Source organism: Molothrus aeneus, chromosome 28 (assembly GCF_037042795.1).
Source record: "Molothrus aeneus isolate 106 chromosome 28, BPBGC_Maene_1.0, whole genome shotgun sequence".
Taxonomy (NCBI): Eukaryota; Metazoa; Chordata; class Aves; order Passeriformes; family Icteridae; genus Molothrus; species Molothrus aeneus.
In genome coordinates this window covers 1144307-1160157 of record NC_089673.1, presented here as the reverse complement: position 1 = coordinate 1160157, position 15851 = coordinate 1144307, and the positions used below count along the sequence as shown (strand labels likewise).

General features: G+C 68.2%; 3 protein-coding genes across 5 annotated transcripts; 1 reads left to right on the top strand and 2 right to left on the bottom strand.

The window, feature by feature from the left end:
- Window positions 1-60: 60 nt before the first annotated feature.
- On the bottom strand, window positions 61-948 carry LOC136567142 (uncharacterized). The gene has a single exon (XM_066566646.1). The coding sequence runs from the start codon at window positions 946-948 to the stop codon at window positions 61-63; it is 888 nt and encodes a 295-aa protein (XP_066422743.1).
- On the top strand, window positions 947-9896 carry FAM171A2 (family with sequence similarity 171 member A2). Its single transcript, XM_066566776.1, has 9 exons — window positions 947-1046; window positions 3909-4136; window positions 5323-5415; window positions 5526-5684; window positions 5769-5945; window positions 6547-6663; window positions 6900-7026; window positions 7647-8918; window positions 9604-9896. The coding sequence occupies exons 1-9, from the start codon at window positions 947-949 to the stop codon at window positions 9656-9658; spliced, it is 2328 nt and encodes a 775-aa protein (XP_066422873.1). The 3' UTR covers window positions 9659-9896.
- A 44-nt stretch (window positions 9897-9940) lies between these two features.
- Window positions 9941-15851, bottom strand: GRN (granulin precursor). Of its 3 annotated transcripts, none has more exons than XM_066566778.1 (13): window positions 15809-15851; window positions 14547-14650; window positions 14340-14411; window positions 14156-14240; window positions 13968-14071; window positions 13738-13885; window positions 13530-13636; window positions 12820-12934; window positions 12636-12733; window positions 11795-12037; window positions 10811-11053; window positions 10189-10473; window positions 9941-10118 (listed from the first exon to the last, which is right to left on the bottom strand). In XM_066566778.1, exons 2-13 carry the CDS (start codon window positions 14634-14636, stop codon window positions 10020-10022), a joined length of 1689 nt encoding a protein of 562 aa, XP_066422875.1. In that variant the 5' UTR covers window positions 14637-14650; window positions 15809-15851; the 3' UTR covers window positions 9941-10019. The 3 variants fall into 3 exon arrangements, with proteins under 3 accessions (XP_066422875.1, XP_066422877.1, XP_066422876.1); XM_066566780.1 differs by lacking the exon at window positions 15809-15851 and adding an exon at window positions 15763-15781; XM_066566779.1 differs by lacking the exon at window positions 15809-15851 and adding an exon at window positions 15279-15284 and having other exon boundaries at window positions 14547-14651.

Here is a 15851-nt window from a genome sequence, read left to right as displayed (position 1 = left end):
GGACCTCCGTGTGTCCTTGTGGGGTGCCCCTGGAGGGCAGAGGGGAGGTTGGTGCCAGGCTCAGTCCCGGGGGCTGCTGCACTGCTGGGGGATCAGTACCGGGGCCGGTTCTGGTACCGCGGATGGGTCACGGTACCGGGGCGGGACCGGGGGATCGGGGCAGTGCCAAGGGTCAGTCCCGAGATGCCGCTGCGGTACCGGGGCTCGACGCTGAGGCTCGAGGAAGTACCGTGAGTGGGTCCTGGGAGGCTGGTGCCGGTACAGGGCAGTCCCGAGATGCTGGTGCCGGTACAGAGCCCGTCCCGGGATGACGGTGCCGGTAAAGAGCCAGTCCCGGGATGACGGTGCCGGTACCCTGTCCCCGTCCCGGGGCTCGGAGTGGAGCCGGGAATGGGTCCCGGGAGGCCCGTGCGGTACCGGGGGCAGTGCAAGGCGGCCGATGCCAGTACCGGAGAGAGCCCTGCAGTGCCGAGTCCCGGTCCTGGTCTCGGGGCCGTGCCGGGGATGGGTACAGCGGGTCGGGATCGGTACCGGGGTTAGTGCCGGGGCTCGAGCAGTGTCAGAGATGGATCCAGGGGTCGGTGCCGATGTCGGGGGTGGGTCCTGAGATGCCGCTGCCGACACCAGGGTCAGTCCCGGGATGCCGGTGACGGTACCGAGTCCGGGTCCAGGTCCCGGAGCTGTCCCGGGGAGGGGTGCCGGTGTCGGTTGCGGTACCGGCAGGGCGTCCGGGCTCTCGGGGCACTGCAGGGGGCGGTGCCGGAGGTTGGTCCGGGGGTCTCGGGGCGGTGCCGGGGGTGGTCCCGGTGCCGGGGCGGTGCCGCTCCGGGGGTGGGCGCTGGGCGGCCGTGCCCGGCGGCTCCGGCAGGTGGAGCCCGGTCCCCGCGGCGGGCGGGCGGACGGGCCGGGCGGGCCGGGCATGGCGGGGTAACGGCGCGGAGCCACCATGCGGCCCCGCCGCCTCCTGCCGCCGCTGCCGGTGCTGCTGCTGCTGGCGGCCGCGGGCGGGCGGCGGGCGCGGGGCGCGGCGGAGCCGGGAGCGCACGGTGAGAGCGGCCTTTGTGTGCGGGGCGGGGGGCGCCGCCGGCAACACCCCCGCGTTCTCCCCGCGCCCACATCCCCCCGGCATCCCTCGGCCTCCACCCCCTGCCCCGCTCCACCCCAGCCCTACCGACGCCCCCGCTCCCCCACGCCCGCCCGAGCCCCGCGCCTACATCCCCCCGGCATCCTTTGAATCCTGTCGCCCCCCCGCGCATCGCCCCCCGATCGATCCCGGCACCGGCCCCCCCATCCCCGCATCACCCCCGCCCCGACATCCCCCCGTCGTCCCTTGGCTTCCTCACCCCCTCGGCAGCCCCGGCCCCCTCCCCGCACCCCAAAGCCCAGCCCCACCCGCCCCCCGCCCCAATCCCCATCGCGACACCCCCATCCCCTCCCGCCCCCCCGGCTCGGACACCCCCATCCCTGCCCACCCACCCCCCCATCGCGCCTGCGCCCCCCGTCCATCCCCCGGCTCTGTCTGTCCGGCCGCACCCCCGTCTGTCCGTCTGTCCGTCTGTCTCCCCGTCCCCTCCCGTTCTGGCCACCGGCGGGAAGGGGGTGATGGGTGGGGTGCAGCTGCTTGGGTGGGGGTCACGGACAGAGCTTGGGGGCACGAGAAGGGGGGGTTGGTGCCAGACCTTGCGGTGCAGGATTGGGGGGGGGGTCCCGGGCAGCGCCAGGGGGTCGCGATGGGGGGTGGGCGTCACAAACCAGGGGGTGAAGGAAGTTGGGTGGGAATCACGGCCAGAGCTGGGGGTGCAGGAGGGTGGGTGGGGGTGCTGAGCAGAGCGGGAGGGTGTCTGATGGTGGGTGGAGGTCCCAGGCCAGGGGGTGCAGGAGGGTGGGAGGGCAGGGGGTCCTGAGCAGCAGCCGTGGGTGCAGGATGGTGGGGGGTGCATCCGGCAGGCAGGGTGGGCCTCGGGGTCCCCGCGGCTCCCTGTGACCCCTCCTGCACCCCAAACCCTCCTGGCAGAGCCCCTGTGCCAGGGTGAGGCGTGCTCGGCGGTGGCAGGGGGGCTGTGGGCTGAGGAGGGGTCCCTGGCCCGTCCTGTCTGTGCTGGCTCAGCTCCCCGCTGGCGTCACCCCTGCCCATCCCCGTCCCCGCGGGGTGACAGACATGACAGAGCTCCTCAGTGCCACCCCAGGGCCTGGCACCCCCCGCCCTGCTCATGGGACACTGGGCTCAGACTGGGGGGCACTGGGGAGCCAGCGAGGGGCCGGTGCACCTCGGGGTGGCCGCACCAACCTCTGACCCTTTGGTGGCGGCGCGGGGACACAGAGTGGGGACGGGGCCGTGCCTGTGCCTGCGTCCCCGCGCTGGGGGTGGCACCATGGCCCCCTCTGATGCCAGCTGTCCCCCGGCAGCTGCGGGTGGCCGGCGTGCGGCCGCGGGGACATTCCTGCCCGCGGGTGCCGGCTGTCCCCGCCATGCAGGGGGACACCCCCAGCCCCTCCATTCCTGAGCCCGCCCCCCCCCCCGCCCCTGTGCATCGCCGGAGCAGCTGCTGCGAATCTCCCCCCCTCGCCCATTGCCACATCTGGGCCGCATCTGGGCCGGGGCGGGTCGTGGGGGGTGCCCGGTGGAGCGGAGGGTTCCGGGGCTGCGGGGGGCCCGGCGGCAGCCCCGGGGCGCGGGATGAAGGGATGAAGGAGGTCGTTGCCTGGGTGACGGCGCCGGAGCCGGGACCGCTGCCAAGGGCTGCGGATCATGCGCGGGATGGCGCCGGCTCGGGGGGGCCGGGGGCACACGGGGGTTTAGGGTCCCCCCCTCCCTTCAGCCGGGCCCTGCAGTGGGGACTGGCCTGGGGGATCCCTCCCCTTATTGCTCTGGGGTCTGCTGGGTTCGAGACCCCCTGGCCTTGGGACAGGAGTGAGAGTCACCTGGGGGTGGCCTTTGGTGGGGGGGGTGAGAGTGATGTGACTGGGTGCACCCAGCTGGGTGGCACGGCACCCTGGGGCCAGGAGCCACCTCGGGGGGACACAGGGTGGGCACAGCAGTGATGCTCACACCCCCTCAGGATGGTGCCTGCTGCCTACTGGGGAGCACCTGTGACCTGCCAGGGTGGTGCCTGTGACCCACCTGGGCGGTGGCTGTGACCTGCTGGGCATGCTGGGCACTGGGATGGGTCCCACCACCTGCTAGCATGGTGGCCATGACCCACCAGGATGGTGGCCATGGCTTTCTGGGATGGCACCTGTGACCTGCCAGGGTGGGTCCCACCATCCTGCCTGGATGGTGACTGTAATCCACTGGGACAGGTCCCACCACCTGCTGGGGTGGCGACCATCACCCACCAGGATGGTGGCTGTGATGGTGACCATGACATCGCTGGGATGGTGGCCATGACACCCCTGGGATGGTGGCCATGGGCCCCCTGGGATGGTGGCCTTGACCTGGCAGGGTGTGTTCCACCACCTCCTGAAATGGTGGCCAGACCCCCTGTGCTGTTGGCCATGACCCCCTGCAATGGGAATGGTGGCCATGACCCAGCAGGACAGGTCCCACCACCTGTTGGTGTGGTGCCCATCATCCATCAGGATGGTGGCCATGACTCCCTGGGATGGTGGGTGTGACCCCCCGGTTTGGTGGCTGTGACCCTCTGGGATGGTGGCCATGACTCCCTGGGATGGTGCCCATGACCTCCTGGGATGGTGACCATGAGTCCCTGGGATGGTGGCTATGAACCATTGGGATGGTGGCTGTGACTCCCTGGGAGGGTACCCATAGCCCCCTGGGACAGTGGCCGTGCCCTATGGGACGGTGTCTGTGACCCCCAGTTTGTGTCCCACCCTGCTGGGACGGTGGCTGTGCTCCCCCCCACCCTGTCCCCTGTGCCCACGCCGTGTCCCCTGTGCCGTGTCCCCAGAGGTGCTGCTGCGGGTGCAGGTGTTGGAGAGTGGCTCGCTGGCCCCGCTGCCGCAGGCGGCCCTGGATGTGTTCGGCGGCCGCATCGCGCTGGCCGCGGGCAGCACGGACCAGGCGGGCTCGGCGGTGCTGCCCGTGCCCTACCGCCTGGGCTCCTGGCTGCTCGTCACCGCCGCCCGCCGCGGATATGTCACCGCCTCTGTCCCCTGGCGCGTCACCAAACTGCCACGTGAGTCACCGACCCCAGAGCCCTCCTGGGCAGCTCTGCCTGGGGGTCCCCAGTCCCTTACTGGAGTGTCTGAGTCTGTCTGGGGGGCACAATCCCTTCCTAAGCCATGATGGGGGATCCCCAGTCCCTTCCTAAGTAGATTTGAGCCATGATGGGGGACCCCCAATCCCTTCCTAAGGGGATTTGAGCCATGATGGGGGATCCCCAATCCCTTCCTGAGGGTTCTGGGTCTGATTTGGGGTCCTAAATTCCCAACTGGGGGGCTCTGAGCCCTGGTGTGGGGTGCTTAGTCCCTTACTGGGACCTCAGTCCCTTCCTTACAGGGGACCCCTAATAGGTTTCAGTGTAGGGATCCCTTATAGAAAAGTGTTTGGGAGGGATCAGGTCCCTTTGGGAGGGGACAACCATGTCCTGGTGGCCCCCAAGTCCCCTCATCCCATCCCATCCCATCCCATCCCATCCCATCCCATCCCATCCCATCCCAGGGGAAGTTGGGGTGTCCCCTGGGATGCACTCCAGCCCTTTTCCCCAGGGCAGGGGGGACTGGGGGGTGGCACACATGGGAGCACCCAGCTGGGGATGTGGGAATGGGGTACAGGGATTGGGGATGGGGGAATGGAGGGTACTGGGATGAAGCAGTAGAGGAACAGGGATGGAGGGTGCATGGATGGGGTTGTGGAGGGGGTGCTGCCACCCTATTCCTCCTGTCCCTGTCCCTGTCCCCAAATGCACCTCACCCCTTGCTGGGTCCCCCTTCGCCACCCCCTCCTCAGACCCCATCTCCCCCTCTCCCCATCAGTCCCCCCAACCCTGGGAGGAATGTGTGTGTGTTTTTGGGGTCCAGATGTGGGTATTTTGGGGGTCCAGGTGTGGGTATTTTGGGGGTCCGGGTGTGGGTATTTTGGGGATCCAGGTGTGTGTATTTTTGGGGTCCAGGTGTGGGTATTTTTGGGGTCCAGGTGTGGGTATTTTTGGGGTCTAGGTGTGGGTATTTTTGGGGTCCAGGTGTGGGTATTTTTGGGGTTCAGGTGTGGGTATGTTGGCGGTCCGGGTGTGGGTATTTTTGGGGTTCAGGTCTGGGTATTTTGGGGCCCGGGTGTGGGGTTTTTTGGGCTCCAGGTGTGGGTTTTTGGGGTCCATGTGTGGGTATTTTGGGGTCCCCCCCCACCCCCCCTTCCCTTTGCAGTCTATGCCTCCATCAGCCTCTACCTGCTCCCGGAGCGCCCGGCCACGCTCATCCTCTACGAGGACCTGGTCCAGATCCTCCTGGGATCCCCAGGTGAGATCCACACGGGGGTGGCCCTGGGTGACACCACCGACCGAACCACGGGGACGGCAGTGGTGACACCTCCATCGCCCCGGGTGCTGCCACCCTCCGTGTCCCCGCAGGTGGCCGCGGGCAGCCGTGGGCGCAGTTCCCCCGGCGGGCAGCCCGCCTGCCCCGCAGCTCCACCTACAGCCAGCTGGCCGCGTCCCTGACCGCCGCCTCCGGCCCCGGCCCGGCCCGCGCCTTCCCCGCCTTCCTCGGGGCCGAGCAGGACGGCAGCGGTACGGGGGACACCGGGGATTAGGGGTGGGGGGCGCACCCGATGTGCCCCCCCCTTAGGGATGTCGCCGTCCTTGTCCCCGCAGGCAATGGCACGTGGCTGGAGCTGGCGCCGGTGGCGGCTGTCAGCGTCCACCTGTTCACCGGCAACGGGACCGAGGTGCCGCTGGCCGGCCCCGTCCATCTGTCCGTCCCTCTGGGCCCCGATGCCGCGGCCGTGGTGGCCACCAGTGTGCCAGCCTGGAGGTTTGACCCCAAGAGCGGTGAGTGGTGGCAGGAGGTGGCAGAGGGGACACAGGGAGACACAGCTCCGGATGGGGGGGCAGAGGGGACACAGCTCCTGCTATGGGGTGACAGAGGGGGCACAGGGGAACACAGCTCCTGCTGGAGGTGGCAGAGGGGACACAGCTCCTATTGGGGTGGCAGAGGGGACACAGCTTCTGTTTGGGGGTGGCACAGGGGGACACAGCTCCTGTTATGGGGTGGCAGAGGGGACACAGCTCCTATTGGGGTGGCAGAGGGGACACAGCTCATGTTGGGGGTGACAGAGGGGACACAGCTCCTGTTAGGGGTGGCACAGGGGGACACAGCTCCTTTTTGGGATGGCAGAGGGAACACAGCTCATATTGGGGGTGGCAGAGGGGACACAGCTCCTGCTGGAGGTGTCAAAGGGGGACACAGCTCCTGTTGAAGGTGGGAGAGGGGACAGAGGTCCTGCTATGGGGTGGCAGAGGGGACACAGCTGTGGCTGGGGTGGCAGAAGGGGACACAGCTCCTGTTGGAGGTGGCAGAGGGGACACAGGGGGACACAGCTCCTCTTATGGGGTCGGGGGGTGATGAGGTCTGAGCCGTGTGTCCCCGCAGGGCTGTGGGTGCGGAACGGGACGGGGCTGATCCGCAAGGAGGGCCGGCAGCTGTACTGGACCTTTGTCTCCTCCCAGCTGGGATACTGGGCCGCAGCTCTGCCCTCCCCCAGCACGGGTAAGGTGACACCTGTGAGTGCCCTGTGTCCCTTGGCTCTGGGGACAGGCTGGATGGAGAGGGGATGGCAGCACCTTGGGGTGCTTCCCCTCTGCCCCCCCAGTCCCAGGGCTGCTCCTGGTGGGGTGGGGGCTCCCCCCAGTCCCTTGTCCCCAGGGCTGTCTGGGCTGGGGAGACACTGCAGCCCCCCAGGGTACTCTCAGGGGGGGCTGTCCCTCTGACCCTGCTGTCCCCAGGGCTGGTGGCGATGGCAGCGGGTGTGACAGACATCACTACCTACCACACCATCTTCCTCCTCACTATCCTGGGTGCCCTGGCCCTGCTGGTCCTCATCCTCCTCTGCCTCCTCATCTACTACTGCAGGTCAGTGTCCTGCTCGTGGCAGGGGGATGGGAACAGAGCCTGACATTCCATGTGGGAATGGGGGTCAGCACCCACCTGTAACCCCTGGGTGCCCCATAGCTGGGGGGGACCATTTCCTGGCACCCTAAAACTGGTTATAGGAGGGGGCAGCATTCTCCTGGTACCCCTGGGTGCCCTGTAGCCATTCTGGGGCTACAGGGCACCACCCCTTGGAACCCCCAAATGCCCAATAGTTGGCTATGGGGAGGAGGCACCAGCCTGCGGCACCTCTGGGTGCTCTTTAGCTGGATTTGGGAGCCAGACACTGATCTCCAGAATGGCTGGGTGTGCTATGGCTGGCTTGGGAGGGGGTAAACAACACTCCCCAGCACCCCTGGGTGCCCTTTAGCTGGATTTGGGGGGTGATACACCACTCCCCAGCACCCCTGGGTGCCCTATAGCTGGATTTGGGGGGTGACACACCACTCCCCAGCACCCCTGGGTGCCCTATAACTGCATTTGGGGGGTGACACACCACTCCCCAGCACCCCTGGGTGCCCTATAGCCCCCTCCTCTAGCTCCTTCCAGCGGGTGAGGGAGAGGGGGAGCAGGGGGACCCACGACCCCCCGTGTCCCCGCAGGCGGCGCTGCCTGAAGCCGCGGGCTCAGCACCGCAAGCTGCCGCTGCCGGGCCCGCTGGACGCGGCGCGCCGGGACCAGGCCACCTCGGTGTCCCAGCTGGACCTCCTGTGCGGGGGCAGCCACCTGGAGACCGCCTCCTCGGGGGGCGACACCGACCTGCCCACGCCCAGCCTGCCCCCCTCCACCCGCGAGCTGACCCCGGCCCGGCCGGACTTCTTCCAGCCGCCGGCCCCGGCCCCGCTCCGCGCAGGCCTCCGGCCCCCGGCGGCCACGCTGGGCCCGCGCCGCCGCCCGCCCGCCGCCCATGAGGACTACGGGCGCTCTGGCGAAGCCTTCGGCCTGCGGGCCGCCCGCTCGGTGGACGGGCTGCAGCCGCCCGACGAGCACCCCCGGGGCACGGCCGCCTTCGGCCCGCGGCCGCCCTCGCCCTCGTTCTCCCGTTACGGGCCGCAGCCCGCCGAGCACCCGCTGCCCGAGCCCCCCCCGCGGCCGCCCTCGCTGGCTCCCCCCGGGCCGCTGCTGCTCTGCGGGCCCCTGGAGCGCGGCGGGGGCCCCGAGGATGTTTACCGGGGGGTGATGCCCACCCTGCTCATCCCCGCCCGCTACATGCGCCTGGCGCCCGGCGAGCCCGAGGGTCCCCCCGAAGCCGACGGGGGCCCCGGTTCGACGGCGGCGACGGCCGCGCCCCCGCCCCCCCCCGCCTCCGGGCAGCCCTTCGAGGAAGGGGAAAACTGGGCCGGGGCTCGTGCCCCCCAACCGGTGAGCGGCTCGGTGGCCATCCCGGTGCTGCTGGACGGGTCGGCGGTGGCCCAGCTCAACGGGGAGCTGCAGGCGCTGGCCGGGCAGCAGCTCCTGGAACTGGCGGGGCCGCCACCGCCCAGAGCCTGGTTCGTGTCCCTGGACGGGCGCTCCTCGCAGGTTCGGCACTCCTACATCGACCTGCAGGGCAGCGAGAGGGGCCCAGGTCCCGCGCCCCCTCCCCGCCTCCCCCGGGCCGCCGGAGGCGGGGAGGAGGACGGGGGACCCCGGCCCCCGCTGCCCGCAGCCTCCCCCGAGGACAGCTCGCTCGCCCCCTTGCTGGAAGCGGGCAGCGGGGGGCGGCGAGGGGGGGGCAGCGGGCGCAGCAGCGCCAGCGAAGCCCCCCGAGACTCCCTGACCAGCCCCGAGGAGGAGGCGCTGACCGAGGCGGGCGACGGGGGCGACGAGGGGGGCGACCGCAAGAGCCCCTGGCAGAAGCGGGAGGAGCGGCCTCTGATGGTCTTCAATGTCAAGTGAGTATGGGGATGGAGGACCACCCTGGTCCGGGGTGGGAGGCAAGTCCCAGGGGGTGCTGGGATGGGGACACCACTGCTGTCACCCACCTCAGCCCACCACTGTCCTGCCCGGCCACCGTCTCCTCCCACCATTGTCCTCTGTCACCGCTGTCCCATCGCTGCCGTCCCACTGCCATCTCATCCCAGCACTATCCCATCCATCATCCTGCCCCATCAGTCCCATCCCACCACAATCCCACACAGCCATCATCTCCTCCCACTGCTATCATCCCCATCCCACCCTCCTGTCCTGTCACTGTCCCATCCTATCCTGCCATGCTGTCCCACCACCTTCCCCACCATCCTGCCTTGTCACTGTCCTCTCCCACCACTGTCTCAGCCCACCACCATCCTCTCCTGCCATCATCGTGTCCCATCACTGTCCCAGCCCACAACAATCCCATCCCACCACCACGGTCCCTTTCTGCCAGGGGAGGGACCAGAGGCTACACCCAGGCCACCCGTGTCCCCCATCTGCTTGGGACCCTCACCCTGTGCCACCAGGCTCTGCCACACGGGATCCTGCTGCCCCTGTTCCCTCCTTGTCCCACCCAACACCACCATCCCTGTTCTTTTGGGGGTGGGAACTGCATGCTCCATGTTCCCCCAGTCCTGAGCCATGTCCCCTTTTGTGTCCCTGCAGGACAGGGGGGGCTGGCACTGCCCCCCGAGCCAGTGGTGCCTCCAAGCTGCCATAGGAGCCAGGGGGCCCCTGTCCCCCCACCCTCATCCCCCTTTGGATTTTAACTTGTGTTTCTAAACGTTTTCTACGTGGTGAGGATGAAGAGGGGTCATTGGGGCCAGGCTGGCAGAAAGGGGGGCCATGGGGACCCCCCCGGGTGCCAGGCTGGGCAGGGAGCTGCTGCCTGCACCTGCCTGCACGTCCTGCCTGCTCCTTAGAGGCATTAATATATTAAACACACAAAATCCCCCCTGCCTCTGCCTCCTGCCTCAGTTTCCCCCTCGCCAGGAGCCACGGGTGGAGTTTCTCCTAGAAACCGTTTATTGGGGTGGTGGCACCCGGGGTGGGTGGTGGTGGTGGTGGTGTCCCCAGTGCCATCAGAGCAGGTCCCAGCGCTGGGGGCTGCACCCCCAGCCCCCCCCGGTGCAGCGGGACCCCGCGGAGCAGCAGTGGCGGCCGTCGGAGCAGCAGGAGCCCTGCAGAGAGACACGGAGTGAGGAGGGGGTGATGCCACCCTCACCCCCACCCTGGTGTCCCCCCACTCACCTGGGCAAAGGGGCAGCACCCCCAGGAGCCTCCCCGGGCCTGGCAGCACCGCTGGCCCCCGTGGCAGGAGCCAGTGGCACCGCAGGGCACGAGGCCACCCGGGCGGGTGCCAGCGGCTCGCAGCGGCACGGGGGGTGCCCGGCGGGGGGCAGGGGGGGCCGGGCGGGGGGCAGAGGGGGTTGGCAGCAGTGGGGTGGGTGCCAGCAGCTTCTCACAGCTCTCGGCGGCCACGTTGCAGGTGTAGCCCCGGGGACAGCAGTGCTTGTGGTCCCCGCAGCAAACGGCCTGGGGGGAACACAGGATGGGGTCAGTGGGGTCACAGTGGGGGACACAAGTGTCTGGGGGACACAGAGGTCCGGGTACCAGGGACAGAGGTACGCAGAGACCCAGGGACTGTGCCAAACCCTGTCCCCAAGGTGCCCACAGAGCCTGCATGGAGGGTACCAGTGACAAATGTGGGAGTGTCCCATGTCCCTGCCCCTCCCAGCGCTGCTTGTCCCCAAAGGGTCACCCCCACAGTCACGCTCTGTCCCAACCTCCCTCCATTCCATTCCCAAATCCTCATTCCCTCGGACAACACCCCACCCCTGGGCTGCTCCCACCCCCAGGGACTCCCCCACACCTGCTCGAGGGGGCAGCACCCCCAGGTGCCCAGGCTCAGCCGGCAGCACGTGCTCCCATCAGGACAGCTCGTGGTTTCATCACATTTGACGTTCCCCGATGTCACCTGTCCCCCATGGGGCAGTGCCGGGGTCTTCTGCACCCAGGGCTGGCGGGTGCCCCCCCCCTGCACGCAGCTGCCCCCCTCGGGGTCGCAGGTGTAGCCCTGGGGGCAGCAGTGCACGAGGTCGGGGCAGCAGACAGCCTGGGGGGGCAAAAAGGGGGGGCTGAGCACAGGGGACCCCCAGCAAAACAGCTGGGAACCTCCAGGGGACAAGTGTCCTCCTGCCTGTTCCGTGTCCCCCTGGACCCAGCCTGGCTCCATCCCTGTTCTGGGGGGGGCAGATATGGGGAACCCCTCGTGATGCTTCTGCCTCTCTGTGGGACACACAAATGTCCCCGAGCATCCTCATGTCCCTGAGCACCCACTGGCCTTGTGTGCCTCTGTCACCTCCTGCCCCCAGAGTAGCCCCAGTTAGCAGAGTGGGTCTGACTGGGTTTGAGGGCCAGAAAGGGGCTCTGTGTCCCATGGGGACATGAGGGGTTTGGAGCCCACCCTGTCCTTCTTGGAGGACAAGGGACATCTGCCCTCCCCTGCCCAGGGGACAGGGGACATCTGCTCTCAACCTTCAAGCAACACAGGGGGACATCTGACCTTGACCCCCCCGGGGAAAAGGGAACATTGGCCTTTGTCCCCTCAGAGCACAGGAGACCCCCAGCCCATGGGGCTGCTGAGGGGACAGGTGGTCGCTGTGCCCTGTGAATGTTCCCATGTCCCCAGGCAGGTGCTCCACTCAGGGTCCCTTGAGCCATGTCCCCCCCTCCAAGGACACTCCAGGACCCCCTGGAACCTCTGCTCAGTCCAGGACCCCCCACTCCCCTGGGTGCATCCCCAGGACCCCCACCCCACACAGCCATGGACCCCGTTGGACACAGCCCCCCACACCTGGCTGAAGGGGCAGCACCCCCAGGTGCCCAGGCTCATCTGACAGCACGTGCTCCCATCAGGACAGCTCGTGGTTTCATCACATTTGACATTCCCCGATGTCACCTGTCCCCCCCGGGGCAGTGCCGGGGTCTTCTGCACCCAGGGCCGGCGGGTGCCCCCCCCCTTCAGGCAGCTGCCCCCCTCGGGGTCGCAGGTGTAGCCCTGGGGGCAGCAGTGCACGAGGTCGGGGCAGCAGACAGCCTGGGGGGGCAAAGAGGGGGGGCTGAGCACAGGGGACCCCCCCCAGGGACTGCCAGCTCCACAGGAAGGGGGACAAATGTGTCCCCTCCTGCCCATTCCTGCCATTCCCATTCCCCACCCCAGCAGTGAGGAGGGGGGAGGGATATGGGGACCTCCTCATCACTCCTGACCCCCTCCCCCTCAGTGGGACTCAGGAAGATCCCTGAGCATCCTGGTGGCTTCCAGGATGTCCCTTCACCACCTCGTGCAACTGGAGCCCCAAAATGGTCCCAGTCAGTACAGGGGGGTTGACTGGGGGATGTCAAAGTGTCACCCTTCCCCACGGGACATCAGGAAATGGGAGCCCTCCTGGGGGACAGGGGACATCTCCCAGTCCTGGAAGGACACAGGGGAACCCATCCTTGTCCCTCCCAAGGTGGACAGGGGACATCACACCTTGTCTTGGGCAAGTTCAAGGAACCCCCACCCTTGTCCTTGTCAGTGGAACAAGACACAGCTGCCCTCATCCCACCCAGGGGGACAGAGGACATGTGTCCTCATCCCACCCAGGGGGACAGAGGACATCTGTGTGTCCTGGGGGCACAGGGGACCCCTGTACCTGCTCGAGGGGGCAGCACCCCCAGGCCCCTGAGATGAGCCTGCAGCATGTGTTCCCATCAGGACAGCTCGTCCTCTCGTCACACTTGATGTCACCAGCTGGGGACAGGGGACAGTCAGGGCTGGTGTCCCTCCCTTGGGACGGGACAGGACAGGGGGTGGTTGCTCCCTGGGGGGGTTCTTACCTGTGGGCAGTGCTGCCAGGGGGGCAGAGCCCCCCAGGGAGGTGCAGGTGGAGTGGATCAGGTCACAGGTGGTGCCCTGGGGACAGCAGTGCTGCCCATCACTGCAGCACACGGCCTGGGGGGAGACACGGTGTGACAAGGGCCCTGGGGATGGGGACAGGGGGGGCACAACAGAGGGGACATGGCATGGAGGTGCCCTTGGGACAGCAGTGCTGCCCAGCACTGCAGGACACGGCCTGGGGGGAGAGATATGGGGGGACAGGGACCCTGGGGACAAGTACAGGGTGTGCTCAGCATGGGGGGCAGGTATGGGGACATGGCACAGGCTGGGGTGCCCAGGGCCCAGTGTCCACCACAGGATGCCCAGCAAGGTGTGTCTCATGTGGGATGACTGGTGCCCAAAACACGGTGCCTGGCATCACTGTGGGGTGCTTGGAATAGGGTTGTCCAGAATGGGGTGCATGCATGGACTGGTATGGGGTGAGTGGTGTGAGCTGGGGTGTGGGGTGCTGGATTGGAGTGCGCAGTGAGGGGTGGCTGGCTTGGGGTGCTAGGTTTGGGGTGCCTGGGGGAGGCTACCCAGGATTTGGGTGTCTGGCATGGGGTGCTTGGTTTGGGGTGTTCAGTGGGGGGTGGCAGGTTTGGGGTGCTGGGCACAGGTTTGGCACAGCTGCCCATGCCGGGGTGCCCAGGGCTGTGCCAGCACTCACGTTCTGCAGGGGACAGCAGCCGTACTGCGTTGGGGACAGCTGGCAGCAGGTGGCCCCGTCGGGACACACTGAGTGGCCATCGGGACACAGCACCTGGCGCAGCGCCACTGAGGGGACGGACACACGGTGTCACTACAGACACACGGTGTCACCGCGTCCCCTCCGAGCGCACGGCACAGCGAGGGCACCCCCAGGGCACACCCCTTACCTGGGGCAGGGGGGTGGCGCTTCCAGGCAGGGAAGGCTGTGCCCAGGGGAACATCGGTGTCACCGGCAGGGGACACGCAGCGCCCGCGGGTCAGGTCGCAGACGGTGGCGTGGGGACAGCAGTGCACCTTGTCAGCACAGCACGAGGCCTGTGGGTGCCAGCCGTGCTCGTCACAGTGATGGCCGTGCCAGGTCCTCCCCTCAGTGTCTCCGTGTCCCCACACCCTGTACCTGGGGCATGGGGCAGCACCCCCAGGCGCCGCTGCTTGTCACACAGCACGTGGCATCGTCGGGACACTCGGACTGGCCGTCAGGACAGGGCACAGCACGGGGGGCTGCGGAGACAGGTGACACCCCCCTGTCCATCCTGCCCCCTCCCGGCCCACCCTGCCCCCCAGCCACCCCCCGTGTCCCCGTACCCAGGTCTGTGACACAGGACTCCCCGTCAGTGCTGCAGTGGGACCCTCGGGGACAGCAGCGGTGGCCCCCGGCGCAGGGGACACTCTGGGGAGAGAGAAGGGGGAGGGAGGGCAGGGGGGTCAGGGAGTGCTCCCCAAACGGCAGGGACGGGGGGGAAACTGAGGCACGGGGGAGGGGGCTCACCTCTGGCAGCTGGCAGCTGGTGGGGCACGATGAGCCGTCCTGGCATCCCACAGCACTGCGGGCAGGCAGGGCCTGGGGGGGCACAGCGGGGGTTACATCCCCTGCTGAGGCCCCTCCCGACCGGGCAGGCAGGGCTTGGGGGGGCACAGCGGGGGTTACATCTCCTGCTGAGGCCCCCCTGACCCCCCCCAAACCCCTCACACTCACCGGGGTGATGGGGCAGGGTCCCCCATGGGGACAGGGCAGCTGGGCCCCCGCGCTGGCCAGGGCCACCCACAGCAGCAGGAGGGTCCTCATGGCTCTGGGGGCACCTGCAGGACCCCCCCGAACCCCCGGCGTCAGTTTCCCCTTTCACTGAGTGGGTGGGTGGTTCTGCCCCCCAAATCTCACTTCTACTTTCAGCCATGTGTTGGGAAAACCTCATCCCCCTTCAGCCATCCCCCACCCCGGGGTGCTGGGGGGCACCTCAGGGTGCTGGGGGTACCCACAGACAGTGGAGGGGTCCTGTGGTGTGTGGTACCCCAACCGCGCCCCGATAACATCTCCCTGCGGTGCCAGACGGGCAACCCCGCCCCCCCATCCCACAATCACTGTCACTGTCACTTCCCTTTCCCCGCCGGGGACACCTCCTGCCCTTCCCAGGGCGGCCACGGGGCTTGTGTCCCATGGGGGGGCTCGGGGGGACACTGGTGGCACTGCACCCCCCACCCCTGCGACCCCCCCCAGGCAGGGCTGGGCTGACCCCCGACATCCCCCAGACTCAGTACCCCCAGTGCACTCAGTGCTCCCAGTACCCCCAGTGCACCCAGTATCCCTAGTGCTCCCAGTGTTCTCCCAGTACCACCAGTGCTCCCAGTACTCCAAGTCTTCCCAGAGCTCCCAGTGCCCGCAGTGTTCCCAGTGCTCTCCCAGTACCCCCAGTGCTCTCCCAGTACTCCCAGCGCTCCCAGTGCTCGCAGCACGCCTCCCATTACGGACTCCCAGTACCCCCAGTGCTCACAGTGTTCCCAGTACCTCTATTGCTCCCAGTGCACACAGTACTCCCAGCATTCCCAGTGCTTCCAGTGCACCCAGTACTCCCAGCGCTCGGAGCACGCCTCCCATTACGGACTCCCAGTACCCCCAGTGCTCACAGTGTTCCCAGTGCCCCCAGTGCTGGCAGCACGCCTCCCATTGGGGACTCCCAGTACTCCCAGTGTTCTCCCATGACTCCCGGGACCTCCCGGGCAATCCCAGTGCTGCCCCATGACTCTCAGTATCTCCCAGTTCCTGCCGTAACTCCCAGTTCCTCTCCCAGAGCTCCCAGCACCTCCCAGTCTCCATATGACTCCCAGTAGCCCCCGTGACTCCCAGTTCCTCCGGTGTCTCCCAGTGGCCCCCGTGACTCCCAGTTCCTCCTGGCAGCTCCCAGCGCTCCCAGTACCTCCCTGTCTGCCGTGCCCGTGTCTCCCAGCGTTCCCAGTACCCACCAGCGCTCCCAGTTCCCTCTCCCGGTCCCGGCCGCAAGCCCCC

Excerpts from the sequence above, each read along its gene's own strand:
- FAM171A2 (XM_066566776.1), top strand. The coding sequence starts at position 947 with ATGCGGCCCCGCCGCCTCCTGCCGCCGCTGCCGGTGCTGCTGCTGCTG. Across the intron at positions 1,047-3,908 it reads GGCGGAGCCGGGAGCGCACG|AGGTGCTGCTGCGGGTGCAG; the intron begins GTGAGAGCGGCC and ends CCGTGTCCCCAG. Across the intron at positions 5,685-5,768 it reads GGCCGAGCAGGACGGCAGCG|GCAATGGCACGTGGCTGGAG; the intron begins GTACGGGGGACA and ends TTGTCCCCGCAG.
- LOC136567142 (XM_066566646.1), bottom strand. The coding sequence starts at position 948 with ATGGTGGCTCCGCGCCGTTACCCCGCCATGCCCGGCCCGCCCGGCCCG.
- GRN (XM_066566778.1), bottom strand. The coding sequence starts at position 14,636 with ATGAGGACCCTCCTGCTGCTGTGGGTGGCCCTGGCCAGCGCGGGGGCC. Across the intron at positions 14,072-14,155 it reads GTCCTGTGTCACAGACCTGG|CCCCCCGTGCTGTGCCCTGT; the intron begins GTACGGGGACAC and ends CTGTCTCCGCAG. Across the intron at positions 10,474-10,810 it reads GGTGCTGCCCCCTCGAGCAG|GCCGTTTGCTGCGGGGACCA; the intron begins GTGTGGGGGAGT and ends TGTTCCCCCCAG.